We start from the raw sequence: 23,441 nt of genomic DNA on the forward strand, positions 1-23,441 counted from the left end.
ACCACCACTTCTTCTCCTGAGAATATTTACTTCACATTTTAAGTTCAGTTCAACGTTATTTCTTATCTTTCATGATCTTCTTGATACAACAGCTCTTTATATTTGCACACTCCTCCATGAGATGTGCTCTAATGAAAAAAGGAAAATATTGTAGCCGAATAAATGTAATAGAATAGTAGAACTTGGAAACAGTCAATAGTGGTTTAATTTCCCAAACACTCCCACCCCAAAGCTTTTAACAATTTTAAACCTGTGGCCCTGACCTCTTTAGTTATAAAATGTTTTGTGAAAGTGCTGAAAACATTGTTCTTAGCCCAAACAGACAATATTATAGATCTCTTGCAGTTTGCCTACAGGGCTAAACAAAGCCAGTAAGATAAGCGGACCAGAAATAGAACAAAATACAACATATATCTATCCTGTGGAAGTAAAGATTCAGTGGAGTTTCACAGCAGATACAGACCATTGACTAAATGGCAGGTCTCCATTAAAGGCATTGTGTATGTGTTTTTCTGATCTTAACCACTAGGTGTCATTATTACTTATTGTTCCTTTAAGCAACATACTGTATTATTGGTCTCCATCCAAATACCCTTAATAATAGCTTCTAGCTCCTGTTCCTTGACCTTTCATAGGGGCAACAATAAGAAGTCTGTGTTGAGGAAAATAAATATCTTAGCTGTATTCATATTGGAGTGCTGAGGAATGCATGAGTTTTGACTGTCTCCCCCTTTGAGGGTAAGATAAACATTACATGAGTTTTATGGCGGGGGGGGGGGGGGGGGGGGGGGGGGGGGGGGGGGGGGTAAGTCATTTGGCTTGACCCCTTTGCGGAGTGGAGGACTCTCTTTGTTTGGGGAGTGCATGGGCAAGCAGGGCAGATGGCAGGTGGCCCACAGACCCCCTACCTCCCTAACTCAAAGAAGGAGGGCAGTCAGTATTAAAAGGATGTCTTTTTTAAACTTTGATCAGACAAAAGCTGCAATACCTGGGAGAAGGACGTAGATAACACTGGTAATGTAAACTTTTGTCTCCATTGGGAATTCCTAATGAATTGAATATGCATATTACAATGTTTACCTCTGATCAATGTTTTTTCTCATTTACTGCCAAATCTTAAACCGGGGTAAAAATGGGCCTTCAGAGCTAAGCAGGAGCAGGCCTGTACTTCTAAATTAATATCTGTCATGGGTAGGAAAGGAGCTTCAGAATGCTGTGCTGATTTCGGACAGCCTTTAACTCCGACGTCGTTACATGAGGGAAATGCACATGGATGATGCGAGTCAGATCCGGGTCTTCAGTTAAGCTTGAATGGGGAACCACTCGAAGATTTCCCATCTCTCAGGATATAAAACAAGGAAATCCAATTACTGTTTTTCTGTTGGTGATGCAAATGTTAGTGCTGCAGATACAAAATGATTAATTTGAAGGGATCACCATCTCAGGTCAGGAGATCAAATGCTGTCAACTAGCAGATAATACAGCCAATTTCTTGAAAGATAAATTTCAGGTAAAAAAGATTTTGCACTGTATTGATGCTTTCTCTAAAGTATCTGGGCTCACTTTAAAACTTAAAAATGTGTTCTGTTTCCTCTTTATGAGGGTTGTTTGATTCCTGTCAAACAAGAAGCAAATTATTTGTCTAGTCAGAGAGAGTAATAACCAACCTTCAACATTTATTTGATATATATTTGTTTTATCGCTCATGAGAGACAAATCACTGAAAGGCAGAATCCTTTTATCCAAAACATCAAGGTTATGTCGTTTAGTATATCCTGCAAAAGTGATAGATGTTCCTAAACACGTCAAAAGAAAGTAGACTGGGCTCTTTATAACTTCATCTGGAAAAATAAATCTCATTACCTAAATAGATCAGTACTTCATGATCCTCATCAGGGGGGCTTAAATATGCTAAATTTCAACACATCGAATCTGATATTAAAGTTGAACTGGATCAAACATTTTATTACAGACAAACATAAGTTTTGGTTCCTAATGTCAAACCTCATCTTTAAGAAAGTTGGAGGTTTGAATTCCTCCTTAAATGTGATTTTGATGTAAACAAACATCCAATTATCTAATTTTCACAGACAGATTTTATCATGCTGGCTTCTTATGTACAAACACAACTTTTCCGCACACAAAGTTTTTATTTGAAACAATATATTAAATTTGAAAATAAGTCAATATTCTATGAGAATTGGATCCAAAATAATATAATTTATGTATCCCAATGAGTGAATGGAAAAGGTAATCTCCTTGCATACACCGAGTTTTTGAGGACATTTAATTTCCCAGTGTCTTCAAAAGAATATAATACGGTTTTTGATGCAATTCCTACAGGTTTTGTCAGGCTGTTACAAAATGGAAATGGATCAAATACACAGGCACCATCGAAAAAGGATATTATCATAAATGGTATCAATATCCTGGACAAAAAATATAACGACAAATTGCTTCAGCTGAAGAAGAGGAATCTAGTGCCATGTCCTCTAATTAAATGTTGTTTGTCTGTTTTCTTTTTTTTATTGTGACTTGCTGTAAAACTAATTTGCAATTGGAAAATTAATAAAGAGGAATATAGTATCCTTTACTCAAGTTTTACAAGCTTAAATAAAAAGCTTGTTTTAAATTTCTGTAGAAAAAAGGAGCTGTAAATCTTTTTAGATCTGAAACATAAAATATTTATTAACTTCACCCAATTTCTTATTTATTCTCAGTTTAAAGAACAGGAAATGGGTCGGTCTTTCTTCAGAACTCCTGCTTTACTCAGTGGGATTTACTAAATAGTCCACCAAGGTCTGTTCTTGAGTGAAAGTCAATGGAGGTTTTGTGTTCATATTTACTATGAAATTGAATTAAAACCAAAAAACCTGGCTGATAAAAAAATTAGCGCTTTTGTGTTGTATCTTCCATTTTTAAAGGATTTGAATTTGTCTGTGTCGTCTTTCAGAAGAATCACATCAGGGAAACTTTGTCTGCCAGATCTTTTTTAAACTCCATCAACCTCCAACCTTGTGCTAGAAAAACACATTTGTGTCAATTTTTTTATTGTGGTCAAAGACCACATGAAATCACTTTGAGTGATACGTACCCATTCCTACTGATTCTGCAGCTCAGCACAAAATTATGCATACCCTCAGAAGATTTATATTTTGAATATGTTTTATGCAACCAAGAACTTTGGTTCTGATAGGAGATCTTACTCCACAATCAAACTCTTCTAATGATTAATAACCAGCCTTTTTCAGGTCTCCACCAGTATTTAGATGATTTATCTTTGGTGATGAGCCACAAGTCTTTGAGGTCAGAAGGCCTCTTTCCCATCACCCTGATCAGTAGCTCCACAAATTCTCTCACAGAATCAAGTCAGGACTCTGGCAGGGCCACTCCAAAATGTTGACATTACTTTCAGTGAGGAGAAACATGATGGTCAAATTAAAAGATTAATCTAAACCTAAATCTGCCAGAGTCAAGTCAGAACTTCATAACGTTGAAATTTCTTCAAGCAGGAAGCAACATCTTGATCAAACCAAAAGATTAGGTTAAACCTAAATCTGCCAGGGTACGAAGAAGTTGGGCTCGGTGGAAAAGGAGAAGATGCCAATGTTGATTATATGAATGTTGCTCCATTTACCGCCAAATGAGAAAGATCTAAAAGAATTAAAAAACAAAGTTAATCATGAATATTTGCTCTCATGTGTGAGATTAGTGCTTGGTGATGTTTCTGTCAGCTCTGTGTTCAGTGGTCTGTATCAGAGTCTCTTCCTCCTCAGCAGCTGCAGTCAGTTTCTGCTCTAACAGCTCAGTGAGTCTGCAGTCTGACTGAGGGAGGTTTTTGTACGGCGACTAATCACTGTGTGAACACCCAGTTACTGTTTACTAGATGGTGACTCTGACAGTAATAAACTGCTGCATCTTCAGCCTGAACTCCACTGATGGTCAAAGTGAAGTCAGTCCCGCTTCCACTGCCACTAAACCGATCTGGTGTTCCTGATTGAAGTTTATGTACATCATATATAAGGCTCTTTGGAGGCTGTCCTGGTTTCTGCTGATACCAGAACATACCCTGGTTACCATTAGTATAGCGGGCAACAGCAGGATTTGTGGTACACTTGATGGTGGCAGTGGATCCTGGTGTAAATGTCACCAGTGGAGGCTGAGTCACAGTCACCTGAGCGCTGCATCCTGCAGACAAAAACAAATCCTTCATTTATCAGCAGAAAGAAATGAGAGAAAAGGCAGCACATCATGCTGGAAATGTTGCTGAGGGAATGAACCTGTAAAACAGCAGCAGGTCAGCGTCCAGATGAGGATGGTGATGAGGGTCATGGTGCTGGTTGTTTCTGCTGGCTCCACTGACAGGTCTGAGTCCTGCAGTGTTGAACTCACAGGACTATAAACCTTCTCAGTTCCCTGGAGGATCAGCTGACCATGCAAAGCCTCCTCTCTATGGAAATGATTGCTCTGCTCTCAGCACGCTGAAGACAAACACAGACACAACATCAGCACAAATAGTTTAGCCATTTAAACCATTCAGGATCTTATTGGAATACAAGAAGAGAAAATAGAGACAACATGAAGGATTTTCAGTATTTGGATTAAATTATTTCTCTGTTCAAGGTATATTTATAATTCTCCTGTTTTTTTCTAAAATTTACAGGTGAAGATATTATAGATTACTAGAAGTTACCCATTTTTAAGAAAATGTATTTAAATTATTTTGAAAAACATTTTTTTAGGTTTGAAACAGAATAAAAGCTGAATTATTAAAGAATGTCTCAATATCTCACAGGAAGAAAAATAACTTTTATTTCTTTTGGGTGATAAAATAAAAAATCTTAAATTATTAAAACATTTAAAGCTGAATTGTGATGGATGGATGATTTATAGATTAAATAAAGTATAAATGTAATTTATTTATACTGAAAAGCAGCATTTCAGCCAAAAACTGGTTGCTGACAGTGCAGGAGGTTTTTGTACGGCCTCTTAATGACTTTGTATCACTGTGGTGGACTTTTGGTGGAGGAACCAAACTCACCGTTGACTGTAAGTACCAGAAAACTTTACTTTGTGGCTAAAGTCATTATATTTATATAAATTATATGTTTTGGGCTTAACTAATTACATTGACATCAAGGTTTGTACACTTTCCATTATTTAAATAATGATTAAATCTCCACTTTGCAGAAGTCAGTGTTTCATCAGGGCTGAAAATGGTTTTAATCATAAATCCTATTGAACTTATCTTGTCAATAAAATGTATAGTTCAACAATATATTGGTATTACTTTAGATGTTTGAAGTTTACATTTTTTTCTGACAACTAACCTTCATTTTAACTAAGATTTTTACGTTTTCTTTATTAGGTTATTTTCACTTATTTAAACAAATGTTTGTGATCATTTTATAATTAATAGCCTTTAATCTGGATTCCTGCTGAACAGGGCTAATATTTTCTGAGTAAACTCAGATCTGCTTGGTGTTCGTGGTTCATTTGTTTTCCGTGGCGTTTTAAGGAAGTGAAAGAAACAGATGTCAACGTCTGAACTGTTTCCACCAGTGTTTCAGCTCTCAGTTCAATCATCCCAGGGTTTCATCATTAAGAGTCACATAATATGAGGGACAGATGAAGATGTCATCAGTAATCATGGATAATGAAGCTCTGAAGGTGTTTTTAGCAGCTTTCATTCTCATTGCTGCCTCTTTTCTCCCCCTCTCTCCTCCAGTGGGTGTGGTGCGGCCCACCCTGACCGTCCTCCCCCCCTCCAAAGAGGAGGAGCAGCAGAGCAGCGTCACACTGGTGTGTCTGGCCAGCGGAGGCTTCCCCTCAACCTGGAGGCTGGGCTGGAAGGTGGGGGGCAGCAGCAGGTCCTCAGGGGTGTCTAACAGCCTGGAGGTCCTGGGGAGGGACGGCCTCTACAGCTGGAGCAGCACCCTGAGCCTCCCTGCAGACCAGTGGAGGAAGGCGGGCTCAGTGAGCTGTGAGGCCAATCAGAGTGGACAGAGTCCTGTCACTCAAAGCCTGGACCCTGCCCGCTGCTCAGAGTAGAGCCTCAGCTTCATGTCTGCAAGTCAGGATGCTCTCAGAGTTTATTCAGCAAGATTACTTTTCATGTTCACACTGATTTCTAAAACTCATCTTACTCATGTTCTGTGATAAAAGTAGAAGTGAAGGATTGTTTCAATAAAAGTACAGATATATGATAATCACTGTCTTTGTTTTTATTTCTGTGTTACAAAATTAATATTCTTGATCAAATCTCTTTCCATGATGTTTTTCCACCTGCTCTAAAGTTTCTAGAAGATTCTAGATACTTATTGAAATCCATATTTATAAAACCACAATTTAACCGTTTGTTTTTAAATTGATCTATAGTTATTTAATTTGAACATTTGTCTTTTTTAGCTGTTCTGTGTTTTTCCTGCTAACTTCTGTGATGTGTTCACTGAACCATTTCACCTCACAGACTCTCTGCACCTGCAGCCTTCAGTCAGACTGAAGGAGGTTTTTGTACGGCTCTAAATCACTGTGTGAACAACACACCACTGCCATGGTAACCCAGACAGTAATAATCTCCAGCATCTTCAGCCTGAACTCCATCAATGGTTAAAGTGTAATCAGAACCAGATCTACTGCCTCTGAATATAGATGGAGTTCCTGAGAACCGAGTTGAAGTACTATATATAAGAAGTTTGGGAGGCTGTCCAGGTTTCTGAAGGTACCAACTGAGATCAGCAGCAATATTAGAACTTCCTGTGGCTCTGATGGTCACAGTCGATCCAACACTAACTAACTTTGATCCTTCAGACTGAGTCAGAAAATTGTTGGCAGACGACCCTGAAATGAGAAATGAACATTTTAAATCAGAATGTCAAAGAAAAATGGCAAAAATGTAAAACCTTTGAGTTTAAACCAAATCAATGAGACAGATTTATAAGTGAGCCTGACCCTGAGTGAGAAAACCCAACAGAACAACCAGAGTCAGTGGAGACATCATCCTGATGCAGGTTTCAGTGTCAGAGCAGAAACACACTTTGGACCTTCTGGAACAGCGGCAACTTAAACTGTGAGGAGCAGTGATGCATTAAGATCATGCAAATCCACACCTGCTCTGATGAAACAGAAAGAGCAGAGGTGATCCGGACCACCACTTCATCTCCTGAGAATATTTACTTCTCATTTTAAGTTCAGGTCAAATGTTGATTCTTCTACATACAACACTTATTTATATTTGCACATCTCCTCCATGAGATTTTCTCTAATAAACAAAATGAATTATCATACATAAATATGATAGAATCATCTAGTTTCCTTTACTGAAGTGGATGGAAGCAGGTTTATATGCTAGCTTTCAGATTAATGAATAAAATGTTTATGATGACTTTTATTAAACAGCTTTTCCAAGATTTCTGTAGAAAATGAAACTGTAAACCACTGTAGATCTGAAAAAGAACATATCAGTTTTCCCTTGTTTACAGGAAAAGACAATTGCAAATATTTAAAAAATCTAATTTCTTCTCTTTGTCTGAACGTTTTGTTTATTCTGGGCTTCAAGAACAAAAAACGAGTCTGTCTTTATTCAGAAATTACTGCTTTATCCAGCCGGGTTTACTAAATTGGTGATTAGCTAAACTTGTTGTGGGGAATAATGATTACTGATTCCTGAGTTTCTTATTAAATGAAAGAAATGGTGATTTGATCAAGTTCCAGCACAGCAGTTTATTGAGAAGCAAAACAAAAGTAAACACACCACCAAAGGTGTGCAGCTGCACACCATCACTCTCCCACCTCTGTTCTGCTCTGATCTGCTCCTCGCACCATCTTACACCTAAACCAGGTTTAGGTGTAAGATGATCTTAAACCATCAGACTGAAGCTTTGCACATGAAAGCCAAACATTGATTCTCACACTCAGCATACACAGGCATTGACCTTGAAGGGTAAGGGAAGAGTGGAGTCCTGGCAGCAGGGCACCTTACCCGACACTGCTCAGGCCTCCTCTCCTCTGCAGCTGCTGAGAGAGCTGTCTCTTCTGGGCTTCAAGACCACGAATTGAGTCTCACTTTATTCAGAAATTCCTGCTTTATGCAGCTGGATTTACTAAATTGTTGATTAGCTAAACTTGTTGTGGGGAATAATGATTACTGATTCCTGAGTTTCTTATTAAATGAAAGAAATGGTGATTTGATCAAGTTCCAGCACAGCAGTTTACACAGGCGATAGGCCTTTCTAGAACCAAACACCCTAATAAAACAATTTTCCATAAACTTTCCATCTCATTGCCACATCTCTTTTTTAATCAACATCAGCCTCTAACCTTACGCTTCAAAACCAAATTTGTGCTATTTTTGTATCTCTGTCAAGGGCTGCACAAAAATCACTTCAAGGACAGCAAATGGCCCCCAGGCCACACTTTGGACACCCCTGATGTTGAGCCTCTTGTCTTTGTTGTTTCACAACTTAACTAAAAATAGACAGACTTTTTTCAAAGTAAGATTTGAGCATGCCTGAACATCTGGACAAAAATGCGAATGTTCAGTCCATGCATGCCAGTGTGTGGGTGTGTGCATGCAGTGATGCATATCGGTTTTCTTTAACCCAGCTGTACGACTCTGTATCACTGTGTGCGCAGGCCGACATAAGCTCCCATACAGTAATAATGTCCTGCATCTTCAGCCTGAACTCCACTGATTGTCAGGGTGAACTGAGGCTCTGATCCACTGCTGCTGAAATGACTCGGAGCAGACTGACGGCTACTTATTTTATAAAACAGCAGCTTGGGAGGCTGTCCAGGTTTCTGCAGGTACCAGCTGAGATCATCATCAACTCCTTCACTGGCTGTACAGCTCAGAGAGACCGTCTCCCCCAAAGCAGCCGCCTTTACAGCAGGAGACTGAGTCACAGATGGATCTGCTGTCAACCCTGTAAAAAACACAACAGAAATGTGTTAAATCTTGTTGAATGAAAAGCTTAAATCCAGAACATCCTGCATTAAGCTTTGTTAATCTTAATAATATACTGACTTTTACTATTGTAACAACTGTTTACATGCATCTTGCACTACTCACCTTGACTAAATATTGATTTGCACTGCTGACTGTTTATTCACAATTGTTTACATATACATTTGCAATACCGTACTTTAACTGTAATATGCAATTACCTTCCACTTCACTTTAATTTAAATAGCTTCTGTCCAAACTTTATTTATACATTTTATAGTAATAGCTACCTGTATATCATGCTAACAATTCTGCCTATAGTAATAGCCACCTGTACATATATTCATAGTACATGCAAACTCTGTTATAATAACAATCATCTGTATATTATCCTATTGTAAATATCTGTAAAACTCTATAGTAATATCCACCTGTATATTATATTCGGTACATATCCAGCTGTAAATTTAGTTCACAATACTAGTTATATATATATATATATTATACTCATAGGAAAAATCTATTAGTCAAATTCTGTTTATAATAGTATAAATCTCTATATTTATTCAGTAATAACCCATGTCCTGTACTTATGGAACCACTGCTTATCCTGCAATTGCTGCTATTGCACTTCTGGTTAGACCTAAACTGCATTTCGTTGCCTTGTACCTGTACCTGTGTAATGACAATAAAGTTGAATCAAATCAAATCTAATCTAATCTAATCTAACCTAATCTAATCTAATCTATTTAAAGTATATTTCCCCATTTACTAACTCACCATGAAACTGGACTGCCAGTATTGTCAATAAGATCAGACACATCTTCATTGTGGATGTATGCAGTAGAATAAAATTTTATAGAATAAAGCTGAGCACACAGTTTAGCGCTTTAATAAAGCCTGATGTTCAGGGAAGTGCAGCAGATATTCAAATCACAACCAAGAGCAGCACAGTTGGAGCTGAATGAGAAGTTTCAGGTCCTGCAACAAACAGACAGCTGCTGCCCTCTTGTGTCAAAATAAAAGAAATATAGATGAATTAAAACGTGGAGCACATTTAATGAGCCTAACGTGGAACAATGGAGTAAGACTGTTTAAATTAAATAAGGAAGACTAAGTTGAAAACAAAGTAAATTACAGCAATAAAACTAAATAAATCTGTACAAAACTCTCTAACACTTGTGCATAATAACACATTTAGATAATTAAAATCTGTTTCTTTTTTATTGTTTCTAAGGTTTTTGTGTGGTTTACGTTCCTTTTTTGGTTATCTTCATCTTTGCAGTTGATTGCCTTTCTTCTGACGACCATTTGTAGCATTAAAGGCCATTTCTCACTGGCCGTTTGAGGCCCTCTGGCTATGATGGTCGCAGCAGATGAGGCTGGTACATAGACTGCATCTTTCCCAGCAAGCCTCACAGCTGGAAGACTGTCTGCTATTTCACTAAACAGTGTTTGTTAAAAAAAAAAATCCACAGAAATTGTATTCACCTGACAGCCATTGTGAAGGAGACATAATACTTTCATACCTTGTAGTTTTATTTCAACAGTCTTCCTCCACATCACTCTTGAAAACCATGCCTCAGTTCAGTGTTTCAGTCACTGAACCGGTCTCTCGCTGTTTGGCTCATGACAACGTACGGAGGGTCGCAGTTGAAATATACTGCTCAAAAAATAAAAGGGAAACACTTAAACAACACAATGTAACTCCAAGTCAATCACACGGCTGCGAAATCAAACTGCCGACTTAAGAACCAACACCGACTGACAATCAGTTTCACCTGCTGTTGTGTAAATGGAATAAACACCAGGTAGAAAACTAGAGGCAATTAGCAAGACACCCACCATTAAGGGAGAGGTTCTGCAGGTGGTGACCACAGACCATTTATCTGTTGCTCTGCTTTCTGGCTGATGTTTTGGTCACTTTTGAATGCTGCCGGTGCTTTCACTCTAGTGGTAGCATGAGACGGAGTCTACAACCCACACAAGTGGCTCAGGTAGTGCAACTTATCCAGGATGGTTCATCAATCAGGAAGGTTTGCTGTGTCTGTCAGCGTAGTGTCCGGAGCATGGAGGCGCTACCAGGAGACAGGCCGGTACATCAGGAGACGTGTAGGAGGCCGTAGGAGGGCAACAACCCTGCAGCAGAAATGCTACCTCTGCCTTTGTGCAAGGAGGAACAGGAGGAGCACTGCCAGAGGCCTGCAAAATAACCTCCAGCAGGCCACAGATGTGAATGTGTCTGCTCAAACGATCAGAAACAGATTCCATGAGGGGAGTATGAGGGTCTGACGTTCACAGGTGGGTGTTATGCTTATAGCCCGACACCATGCAGGACGTTTGGCATTAGCCAGAGAACACAAAGATTGGTGAATTTACCACTGGCACCCTGAGCTCTTCACAGATGAAAGCAGTTTCACATTGAGCACATGTGGCAGATGTGACAGAGTCTGGAGACACCGTGGAGAACGTTCTGCTGCCTGCAACATCCTCCAGCATGACCGGTTTGGCAGCGGGTCAGTAATGGTGTGGAGTGGCATTTCTTAGGGATGGGGGAGGCTGCACAGCCCTCCATGTGATCGCCAGAGGTAGTCTGACTGCCATTAGGTACAGCAGAGATCAGCAGATCCATTGTGAGACCATATGCTGGTGCGGTTGGCCCTGGCTTCCTCCTAATGCAAGACAATGCTAGACCTCATGTGGCTGGAGTGTGTCAGCAGTTCCTGCAAGACGAAGGCATTGATGCTGTGGACTGGGATGCCCGTTCCCCAGACCTGAGTCCAACTGAGCACATCTGGAACATCATGTCTCGCTCCATCCACCAACGCCACGGTGAAATATGTATATTATTATTAATGAGAATATTTCATTCATTCAGATCTAGGATGTATTATTTTAGTGTTCCCTTTATTTTTTGAGCAGTGTGTGTGTGTGTGTGTGTGTGTGTGTGTATATATATATATATATATATATATAAACAAAGAATGCACGGGAGGAATAGAAATGAAAGAAATACAGCTGTGACCTCTAGCTGTACACAGCAAGAAAGACTGAGAGCTAAATGACCCTAGACTCCTTTAAAGCATTTGGAAATGTTACATGCATTATTTTTGAACTACTTACATTCAACAGCAGTACACAGATGATCTCACAATCCATCCATGCAAGCAGGAAATGGCCGCTCTGTGCTGCACATGCAGATCTTCTTCACAATCCGTTTCAGAAATAAACCATCTTGTTAAAATACTGACTGCTTAACACTTGAATGGGAATGCACCAACGTAATTAACAAGTTATGCGCATATTTACCAATTTCATGCAAAAACATGACCTACTCCTGAAAATTAGGGTTCACAACCAAGCATAGAAAAAGAGGCCTGTTAGCCAAGTCGTGGAGAAACCGCAGTCAGCCTTTAAGGATTGTCCTGAACATACTGTTAAAGTACAGAAACCAAAATGCACAAGACATCCAGATAACAAACAAAACTAGAAAAAATTTGCATTTCCTGCGAAAATGCACTGTGAATGCAGTAAGCTGAATGATTGAGCAAAAGATGCAGAAGATCTTTGAAGAAGAGAAAAAATAGCTGTAAAGCTTTGAAGAAGTTAAAAAAGTTGAAGAAGTTGAAAAAGTTGAAGATTTTGAAAGAGTTAAAGAATTTGAACATGAAAGAACAATAGCTGAATGATTAGAAGAAGAAAAAACTGAGGGAATGGCACAAAACATTTCCTAACTCATTCTAAACACTGAATCGTTTAACAAAGCAAAAGTAGAATTTCAAACTTGAATATACTGTAGCCATATGTGGGCCTGCATTTCTAGGAGTATAAGGGGTTTCGCCCCCATTGAAAAGCATTGGATGTTTGACACCTCCTAACTTGGAGATGCTTTACGTGACAAGGCCCAAATTTATTATGGAGCATTCTGTATAAAGGATGTAACAGACTCTGTAAAGCAGAAGTTTGTAGGACCTTCCTAGAGCTACTTTCGGTTAGCAACATGCTAACCGTTAGCCACTAACAGGGTTGTGTTCAGTATCACCGTGTGATGTTACTCTGTTAGTTTGGTCCAAATCCTGTACTGGGAAGTGCCTCAAAAAGGGGTGCCAATACTTAATGTCACCAAAGGTCACCAAAGGTCATGGGTCAGATTGGCCTCCTTTAGCAACTCAGCCTCACCACATCTGGGCCCAGAACTCAACATTTGACCAAAATGGTGTGTAGCGCCATTTCCCACAGGTGGGTGGTGCTGTATTGGCCAATTGGGTCATCTCTGGGCATCATGCCAGGTCCTGTTGGAAGCAAAGGCCCAATAGGAAAGCATGTAAAATCCAAAAAGTGACAGAAAAGTCACACCTGCCTCATAATCACTTGAAAATTTTAAAATGTTAAGAGGAAGTGACTGTGCGAATTTCAGATTCCTACATTAATCACAGCCACTGCAGTGGGCGTGAAAAGTTGCCATTCTATCCGAATGGAGCCTGTCCCTGACCTGTAGTTACCTCTGGTCAGCAGAGTTCCGTCGTCACTCACTCACACCTGCAGCGGCCCATTCTACTGAAGTGCAGACACTTTGTTCAGACTATGTCCAATAGGATCATAATGGAGAACATTGCCTCGCACAACACTTTATATCTCCTGATTCGTAAATGGTAGAGATGTAATTTTTTTCTGCGTTTATTTCTTAACGGATATGGGAAGAAGACTTGCTATTGGATTTTGCTGGAAATATTTTAATAAGGGCGTAAAAAATTAGGATATAAGGGGGATTTTTAAGGAATTTAAAAAATCCTCTAAAAACGGTCCTGAACATACCTCTCAACTTTCGACGACAGTTGAGAGTGAGATTGTGGTCCGGGGGGGGGGGGGGGGGGGGGTTGCTGTTGGTCGATTCAAGACGATCCGACGGGGTGGGGGGGGGTGCTGTTGGTCGATTCAAGACGGTCACTATTTTAAACGGACTTTGCTTTCATGTTACAGTTTGTAATACAACATGACGACTTACCATTTAATTCGCACGCAACACGGACCGTAGAAGTGTTTCACTTTGGATGAGGGAAACTTGTTTGCGCGGCGGCGGTCCTTGCAGCTGTGTTCCCTCTACTACTGGACGTGCGGAAACCATTGTACCGCAAATTGGTTCCGCCATGACGCGAAGCGTCCGGACGCGTGCGTTTCAAGAGTGAGATTTTGATTGTAAGATTGAGATTTTCAAAGTAATGCTTGTGAGCGTGTGCAATTGATGAAATGCGTGTGTCACACGGTCAATGAGTGAGAGTTGAGAGCTATGGTCCTGAACAAATCGCTCTCGCTGAAAAAGTATAAGAGATATAAAAATAATTATTTCACTGTGAGTATCATCAGGCTTTTGAGGACTATGTTGCTCATTTTTCTGTTTGTACAAAAATCGGTGTAGGCACAGCGACGATGCAAAAAAGTGGATCATGTGGAAAAATGCAGCTCTAAAGGATTTTCAGGATTTTGCACATTCGCTACTCCCGAACAAATTGTTCCTGCGGCAAAACCGTAACAGGTATCCAAAAAATTCCTTTTTTGTGAGTGCCAGAAGGGTTTGGACATTCATGTGTGAAAGTCTCATGCCTGTACATCAAACGGTTTAGGAGTAGCGACGATGCGAAAACGTGTGATGTTTTGGATTTTCAGACGTCATTTTTCAAAACCGCTCCATAGGAAATGAATGGGGGAGGTTTCGGGTTTGTGTCGCTCTGAGGTGATTTGCGAAAAATCTATAAATGCTACACCAATGAGGGTTACATTTCCTGAATCCAGACAAAAATTCCTACGTTTTGATGTACAATTTATGTGGATAGGTTGAAAATTGAGCGAGTGAGAAGAAGTTGTTCGGAGAAGAAGAATTTGTTGAATTTCTAGAGTGTGCACTCTATAACTGCCTCCTTGATGACCATAGCAACGCATGTTATTTGCTGAATTTCTTGAAAAGCCAAAATTATTTTAAGGATGTACTATATGAAAATGGTAAGATATATGAAAAAGCTGAAATACACCATAATAGCTGAAAGATATCACTACATTTTAAAAGTTGAATGGCGTTTCTAGCTAAAAGTAGGCTGAAGCAGTAAGCTGTCAAAAAGCAGCTGAAATGAGTAGAATTTTAGTGAATTACATTAATTTCCTATGGGAGAAAAAAAAGCTGAAAATTTGCAGGAAAAGCTGAATATTTTAAAAAGTTGAAAAGATATAAGTACAAAAAGATATAGCCATCAATTCCAGAAGAAGCTGAATAGTTTAAAGGTTGAATGGTTGAAATCGGAGAAAAACTGTAGGAGGAGAAGTGAATCAAACTTTAAACAGTAAAAAGGCGAAAGAGGATCTCAATAACTGTGAATGCCGCACTGTTGAAGAACACACCAACCTTCAGCTCAAACGATGGCTTGAGTGTCGAGGGCTAAAAAGATCGGAAAACGGGCCGAGTTGATCGAACGGTAAGCTTTGTTTTTATTTTTCCTGCGCGGCGGTCATGTCGTCGTCGGCCGTTTTTTTGTTTGTAATCACCGTCCAGGGATCGGTATATGTTTAATGTTTGTCTTATTTGAAATGTTTTTGAGTAAGCTATCCTGGTAGCAGGGTATCATGTTAGCCCCTGCTACCATGATAGCCTATATGCTATCATGGTAGCAGGCGCTTCAATATTAACATGTCGGTCACCAAAATACTCTTACCTGTTCACTACTTGATGTCGCTGGAATTGGGTCAGGATGTTCTTCGGTTGGGCCCTTTCCTCCGACAAAATGCTTGCTACATATGTACTTGAATTTGGTAACTTTTTCCGGGTTGAACTGTTGTGTAGGCCGACCGCACCGGTGTACCCAGCGCACACATTTCTCCTTGGCAGTCTTGAAGAAAACATCCTTTATATGCGGCCGATCAGCGTACCTCCAGTCGCTGTTGCACGTTCCATAGCAACAATGTTTAAAAACCATGGTCTTAGATTTGGAAAAAGCAGTCGTTTACCGAGTAAAACCAAGGGTAACGCACGTCTCTTTTACAGCGACACAGCGGCGGACTATGCAAGCTTGCCCTACTGCGTACCACGTGATGTGACGTCATCGTGACGTTACGTTTCTAAAAATAGCTCGCTCGCGGTACGCCATTGCTGAATTTAAAATGCACTTCATACTCCAACCAGTAGGTGGCAGCAATGCCACCACAAGCCCGGTGGCTACCGGCAACACCAGAAGAAGAAGAAAACGAAAACAAATGAAATACGTTCGTCTGAATAGAGGACGAACATGGGTGAATACATATTACCTGAGCTGGCTCCGAACGCATTAGCGAGTGAATGAGAGAGTAGATCCGGCTGAAAAGTTGCGGCCGGGACGAGCGGCAAGGTGGTGCAGCAAAGCCGATGAAAACCAGAGGAGATCCCGGATGAGACGGCGGATCCGCGAACCAAGAACCAGCCCCACTGGACTGCGGGATCAGTTTGAGAAAGACCCCGGCGTGCTATGAAGCAAAGCTGACCGGAACTTAGGCAGAGTTGGGACGCGTCTGCGTCGCTTGCGAGTTCATTGCGCCAGGAATCGGAGCTGACGAAAACAGAGGTCGGAAAGGAAGATGTGCGGCTAGACGGTATTCCTATGGCAGGAGGATTTCAGGATAAGTTATTATCTCTTGAATCCGGTCGAGCACAGCTGGAAAGCGACAGGCGGCGTGGGTATGGAGCCTTTTAAACGGAAGCTTGATTGAAGATTGGAGAAAGCGGGTTGAGGTCCGGAAATGAAGATGACGCAGTAACAGGTAGGCGGAAGTCTTCCAGCTTGAATTTGCGCCTAGGCTTCATTTTAAGTCTCACATCGTTTTGAACATGTGAATATTGATTTTAAACAAAGGTAAAACTGGGAAACTTTATCAGTGTGCTTGTACATACATAGATTCACATAGAAATAATATAGAAACCATAGCTGCTGGTTTTAGACATTTTATTGTTCCTCTTGTCCAGTCAGCCTTCTATGCAAACAGCGAGGGACGAGGTCATTGTTGTGTTGGTGGATGTTCACACTGTGATTGAGCAGAGACAATTATTTTTTTCACAATAACATCTGGTTGATCAGGAGGGGTTCACATAACTAACCAGTATAGGTGGTGTACAATGCTATTGATCCAACGGAAAGGGCGTTACAATCCTTTTCTTTTGATAATCTCCCCAGTTTTTTTTTTCTTCAAGCCTAAAACTAAGAAGCATGATTGATTTACATCAGTGACCTTGAAGGAAATTAAAAGTCAATGAATGATAAATAAAACATTAAAACAAGATAACTTAGCTATCCTTGGGTATGTGCCAAATATCAAACAAGTGAGTTATGTCTGGTCTACTCTCCCTCAGCCATTTTCTGATCTGAACAAGGCGGTCTGTCACCATCCTTTCTGTCACCAAGTTTTGATCCTCCAGAAAGGTAACAGAACATATTAGTCCTTCTTTCTCCATGCGAGAAACACCACCATCCTCATTACTCTGATAAAAGACATACCAGTATAAAGAACAAATAAGATTGAGAGAGTCCTACATAAATTGAATAAAATTTCTTTAGAACAAAAGCTGAATGCTCTTTTGCAGTCTCCTTTTATAGGAGACTCCGTCCGTTTTCTTCCGCTTATCCGTGGTCGGGTCGCGGGGGTAGCAGCTTCAGTAGGGAGGCCCAGACGTCCCTATCCCCGGCCACTTGGGCCAGCTTCTCTGGGGGAATCCCAAAGCGTTCCCAGGCCAGCTGGGAGACATAGTCCCTCCAGCGTGTCCTGGGTCTTCCCCTGGGCCTCCTCCTGGTGGGACGTGCCCAGAACACTTCACCAGGGAGGCGTCCAGGAGGCATCCTGACTAGATGCCCGAGCCACCTCAACTGGCTCCTCTCGACGTGGAGGAGCAACGGCTCTACTCTGAGTCCTCCCCGGATGACTGAGCTCCTCACCCTATCTCTAAGGGAGAGCCCAGACACACTACGGAGAAAACTCATTTTAGCCGCTTGTATCCGGGATCTCGTTCTTTCGGTCACGACCAAAAGCTCGTGACCATAGATGAGGGTAGGAACGTAGATCGACCGGTAAATCGAGAGCTTCGCCTTTTGGCTCAGCTCTCTCTTCACCACAACGGATCGGTACAGCGCCTGCTTCACAGCAGACGCCGCACCAATCCGCCTGTCGATCTTCTGCTCCATCTTCCCCTCATTCGTGAACAAGACACCAAGATACTTGAACTCCTCCACTAGGGGCAGCACATCCTCCCAACCCGGAGAAGGCACTCTACCCTTTTCCGGTTCAAGACCATGGTCTCGGATTTGGAGGCACTGATCCTCATCCCACTTCGTACTCTGCTGCGAACTGCTCCAGTGAGAGCTGTAGATCACGCCCTGATGAAGCCAATAGGACCACGCAATCCTAAGGCCACCAAAACGGATCCCTTCAACACCTTGGCTGCGCCTAGAAATTCTGTCCATAAAAGTTATGAACAGAATTGGTGACAAAGGGCAACCTTGGCGGAATCCGACTCTCACCGGAAACGAGTCCGACTTACTGCCGGCAATGCGGACCAGACTCTGACACCGGTCGTACAGAGACCTGACAGCCCTTATTAAAGGGTCCGGTACTTCATACTCCTGGAGTACCCCCCACAGGATCCCTCGAGGGACACGGTCGAATGCCTTCTCCATATCCACAAAACACATGTAGACTGGTTGGGCAAACTCCCATGCCCCCTCCAGAATCCTGCTATTCCTGAATCCGAGATTCGACCATCCGACGGACCCTCCTTTCCAGAACCCCCGAATAGACCTTACCAGGGAGGCTTAGGAGTGTGATTCCTCTATAGTTTGAACTCACCCTCCGCTCCCCCTTTTTAAGGGGGATACCACCCAAGTCTGCCAATCCAGGGGAACTGCCCCCGATGTCCACGCAATGCTGCAGAGCCGCGTCAACCAACGCAGCCCTACAACATCCAGAGCATTAAGGTACTCAGGGCAAATCTCATCCACCCCCGGAGCCTTGCCACCGAGGAGCTTTTTAACAACCTCGGGAACCTCAGCACCAGAGATGGGAGAACCCGACCCAGTGTCCTCAGGCTCTGCTTCTGCAATGGAAGACGTGTTGGTGGGATTAAGGAGGTCTTCGAAGTATTCCGCCCACCGAAACACAACGTCCCGAGTCGAGGTCAGCAGCACACCACCCCCACTGTAAACAGTGTTGGTACTGCACTGCTTCCCCCTCCTGAGACGCCAGATAGTGGACCAGAATCGCTTCGAAGCAAGTTAAGCATTATGTATTGATTTATGTTTTCTTGATCTTTCAGTCCTATGAGCACCTTTATATGTTTTGGTTTTTAACGTCCTTCAGCTAAAGCAGAGGAATGTAGTGCCATGTCCTGTAGTTAAATGTTGTTTGTCTGTTTTCTGTTTTTATTGTGACTTGCTGTAAAACTAATTTGCCATTGGGAAATTAATAAAGAGGAATATAGTATCCTGTACTCAAGTATTTACTAGCTTTAATAAAAAGCTTGTTTTAAATTTCTGTAGAAAAAGGAGCTGTAAATCATTTTAGATCTGAAACATAACATATTTATTAACTTCGCCCAATTTTTTATTTATTTATTCTCAGTTTAATGAACAGGAAATGGGTCGCTCTTTCTTCAGCACTCCTGCTTTATTCAATGGGATTTACTAAATAGTCCACCAAGGTCTGTTCTTGAGTGAAAGTCAATGGAGGTTTTGTGTTCATATTTACTTTGAAATTGAATTAAAACCAAAAAACCTGGTTGATAAAAAATTAGCACTTTTTGTTGTATCTTCCATTTTTAAAGGATTTAAATTTGTCTGTATCGTCTTTCAGAAGAATCACATCAGGGAAACTTTGTCTGCCAGATCTTTTTTAAACTCCATCAACCTCCAACCTTGTGCTAGAAAAACAAATTTGTGTCAATTTTTTTATTGTGGTCAAAGACCACATGAAATCCCTTTGAGTGATACGTACCCATTCCTACTGATTCTGCAGCTAAGCACAAAATCATGCATACCCTCAGAAGATTTATATTTTGAATATGTTTTATGCAACCAAGAACCTTGGTTCTGATAGGAGATCTTACTCCACAATCAAACTCTTCTTATGATTTATAACCAGCCTTTTCCAGGTTTCCACCAGTATTTAGATGATTTATCTTTGGTGATGAGACACAAGTCTTTGAGGTCAGAAGGCCTCTTTACCATCACCCTGATCAGTAGCTCCACAAATTCTCTCTCAGATTCAAGTCAGGACTCTGGCAGGGCCACTCCAAAATGTAGACATTACTTCTAGTGAGGAGAAACATGCTGGTCAAATTAAAAGATTAATCTAAACCTAAATCTGCCAGAGTCAAGTCAGTACTTCATAACGTTGAAATTTCTTCAAGCAGGAAGCAACATCTTGATCAAAACAAAAGATTAAGTTAAACCTAAATCTGCCAGGTTACGAAGAAGTTGGGCTCGGTGGAAAAGGAGAAGATGCCAATGTTGATTATATGAATGTTGCTCCATTTACCGGCAAATGTAAAAGATCTAAAAGGAATAAAAACCAAAGTTAATTATATATATTTGCTCTTATATGTGAAATTAGTGCTTGGTGAGGTTCATGTCAGCTCTGTGTTCAGTGGTCTGTATCAGAGTCTCTTCCTCCTCAGCAGCTGCAGTCAGTTTCTGCTCTAACAGCTCAGTGAGTCTGCAGTCTGACTGAGGGAGGTTTTTGTACGGCTACTAATCATTGTGTGAACACCAAGTTACTGTTTACTAGATGGACACTCTGACAGTAGTAAACTGCTGCATCTTCAGCCTGAACTCCACTGACTGTCAGGGTGAACTGAGGCTCTGATCCACTGCTGCTGAAATGACTCGGAGCAGATTGACGGCTACTTATTTTATAAAACAGCAGCTTGGGAGGCTGTCCAGGTTTCTGCAGGTACCAGCTGAGATCATCATCAACTCCTTTACTGGCTGTACAGCTCAGAGAGACCGTGTCCCCCAAAGCAGCCGCCTTTACAGCAGGAGACTGAGTCACAGATGGATCTGCTGTCAACCCTGTAAAAAACACATCAGAAATGTGTTAAATCTTGTTGAATGAAAAGCTTAAATCCAGAACATCCTGCATTAAAGTATATTTCCCCATTTACTAACTCACCATGAAACTGGACTGCCAGTATTGTCAATAAGATCAGACACATCTTCATTGTGGATGTATGCAGTAGAATAAAATCCTGTAGAATAAAGCTGAGCACACAGCTTAGCGCTTTAATAAAGCCTGATGTTCAGGGAAGTGCAGCAGATATTCAAATCACAACCAAGAGCAGCACAGTTGGAGCTGAATGAGAAGTTTCAGGTCCTGCAACAAGCAGACAGCTGCTGCCCTCTTGTGTCAAAATAAAAGAAATATAGATTAATTAAATTATGGAGCACATTTAATGAGCCTAACATGGAACAATGGAGTAAGACAGTATAAATTAATAAGGAAGACTAAGTTGAAAACAAAGTAAATTACAGCAATAAAACTAAATAAATCTGTACAAAACTAAAACACATCTCTCACACCTGTGCATAATTAACACATTAAGATAATTAAAATCTGTTTCTTTTTTAATCTTTCTAAAGCTGTTATGGTTTACGTTCCTTTTTCTGTTTATCTTCATCATCTTTGCATCAAATTAATTTCTTCTGATAAATATTTGTAGCAACCAAGACTCAATGCAAACGACCAACATCAAAACTAACGCTTTTTTTGTGTGCATGTTCTCCCTGTGCATGCGTGGGTTCTCTCCGGGTACTCCGGCTTCCTCCCACAGTCCAAAAACATGACTGTTAGGTTAATTGGCTTCTCCAAATTGTCCTTAGGTGTGAGTGTGTGCGTGAATGGTTGTTTGTCCTGTTTGTCTCTCTGTGTTGCCCTGCGACAGACTGGCGACCTGTCCAGGGTGTACCCCGCCTCTCGTCCAGTGAACGTTGGAGATAGGCACCAGCAACCCCCCGCAACCCCATGAGGGATTAAGCGGTTTGGAAAATGGATGGATGGATGGATATAAACGAGCATGATGCTTTGAAGTGTGACCACCCTGGACACTGTTGTAACTCTATGTCAATACAATTTATAATAAGAAGCTGGTAATAGTTATAATACCTGTTTACACAACTTTAGAGCAATTCTTCAGAAATCCTGTTAGAAAACAAATGGAAGTTATTTTATGTGTCTCTATCAGCAGACTAACTAAACAAGCTTACAGCTAAAAACAGAGGCTTTAATAAAACACTTTGAATTTGAAGCTGCTTTTAAGAACTGTGAGTTTGCTTCAAGATTGTGTTTTTCTTGATTAAAGTTGTCATTTATTAACTTCCCAGCTGATCTGTTTCACCAAGCCTCAGCTCCTGCAGCTTCATTAAACTGGAGAAGTTTTTGTTTGCTTTGTTTTTCTACCAGTCAAGATCACTGTATGACCTCTCCACCACCATGGAGCTCAGACATTTACAATCTCTACAGTCTGGAGAGGGAACATTAAATGTAAGAAAATATCTCTCATCTGAATCAGAGACTTCAAATAAAAATGACAGTTCTTTCTCAAAGAAGTTAACTGATTCATAAAGGTATTACTTGATAAGATAATGTTGGTTTCTGCTGATGTTAAAACAGTTTAGCCCAGAATTATGCAAATAACTGGCAGATGTATCCATCCATCCATTTTCTGACCTGCTTAATCCTTCATGGGGTCGCGGGGGTTGCTGGTGCCTATCTCCAGCATTCTGGCAGATGTATATTTTACATTAATTTTTTATCAGCCAAGAACTTTGGTTCTGATAGGAGCTCTTACTGCACATCCAAACCCTTCTTATGATTAATAACCAGCTTTTTCCAGGTTTCCACCAGTATTTAGATGATTTATCTTTGGTGATGAGCCACAAGTCTTTGAGGTCAGAAGGCCTCTTTCCCATCACCCTGATCAGTAGCTCCACAAATTCTCTCTCAGATTCAAGTCAGGACTCTGGCAGTGTCACTCCAAAATGTAGACATTGCTTCTAGTGAGGAGAAACATGCTGGTCAAATTAAAACAATAATCTAAACATAAATCTTCCAGCGGACCAATAATTTTGTCTCAACAGTAGAGGAGAAGATGCCAATATTTATTATATGAATGTTGATCCATTGACAGCTTGATGTGAAAGATCCAAAAAGACTAAAACCTGAAGTTTATAATAAATATTTGCTCTCATGTGTGAGATCAATGCTTGGTGATGTTTCTGTCAGCTCTGTGTTCAGTGGTCTGTATCAGAGTCTCTTCCTCCTCAGCAGCTGCAGTCAGTTTCTGCTCTAACAGCTCAGTGAGTCTGCAGTCTGACTGAGGGAGGTTTTTGTACGGCTACTAATCACTGTGTGAACACGCCGCCGCTATGGTAACTCTGACAGTAATAATCTGCTGCATCTTCAGCCTGAACTCCACTGATGGTCAAAGTGAAGTCAGTCC

General features: G+C 40.9%; 2 gene segments (V, D, J or C); both read left to right on the forward strand.

The window, feature by feature from the left end:
• Positions 1 to 881: 881 nt before the first annotated feature.
• The window catches only part of LOC118567022, a 51,081-nt gene continuing 28,521 nt past the window's right edge, over positions 882 to 23,441 (forward strand). The window contains 2 exon segments of the C gene segment in view: positions 882 to 888; positions 973 to 1,014. Of these exon segments, the coding sequence occupies positions 882 to 888; positions 973 to 1,014 (49 nt within the window).
• On the forward strand, positions 5,527 to 6,209 carry LOC118567045. The segment is given in 1 exon segment: positions 5,527 to 6,209. A coding segment is annotated over 1 exon segment (423 nt).

Source organism: Fundulus heteroclitus, chromosome 19 (assembly GCF_011125445.2).
Source record: "Fundulus heteroclitus isolate FHET01 chromosome 19, MU-UCD_Fhet_4.1, whole genome shotgun sequence".
NCBI lineage: Eukaryota > Metazoa > Chordata > Actinopteri > Cyprinodontiformes > Fundulidae > Fundulus > Fundulus heteroclitus.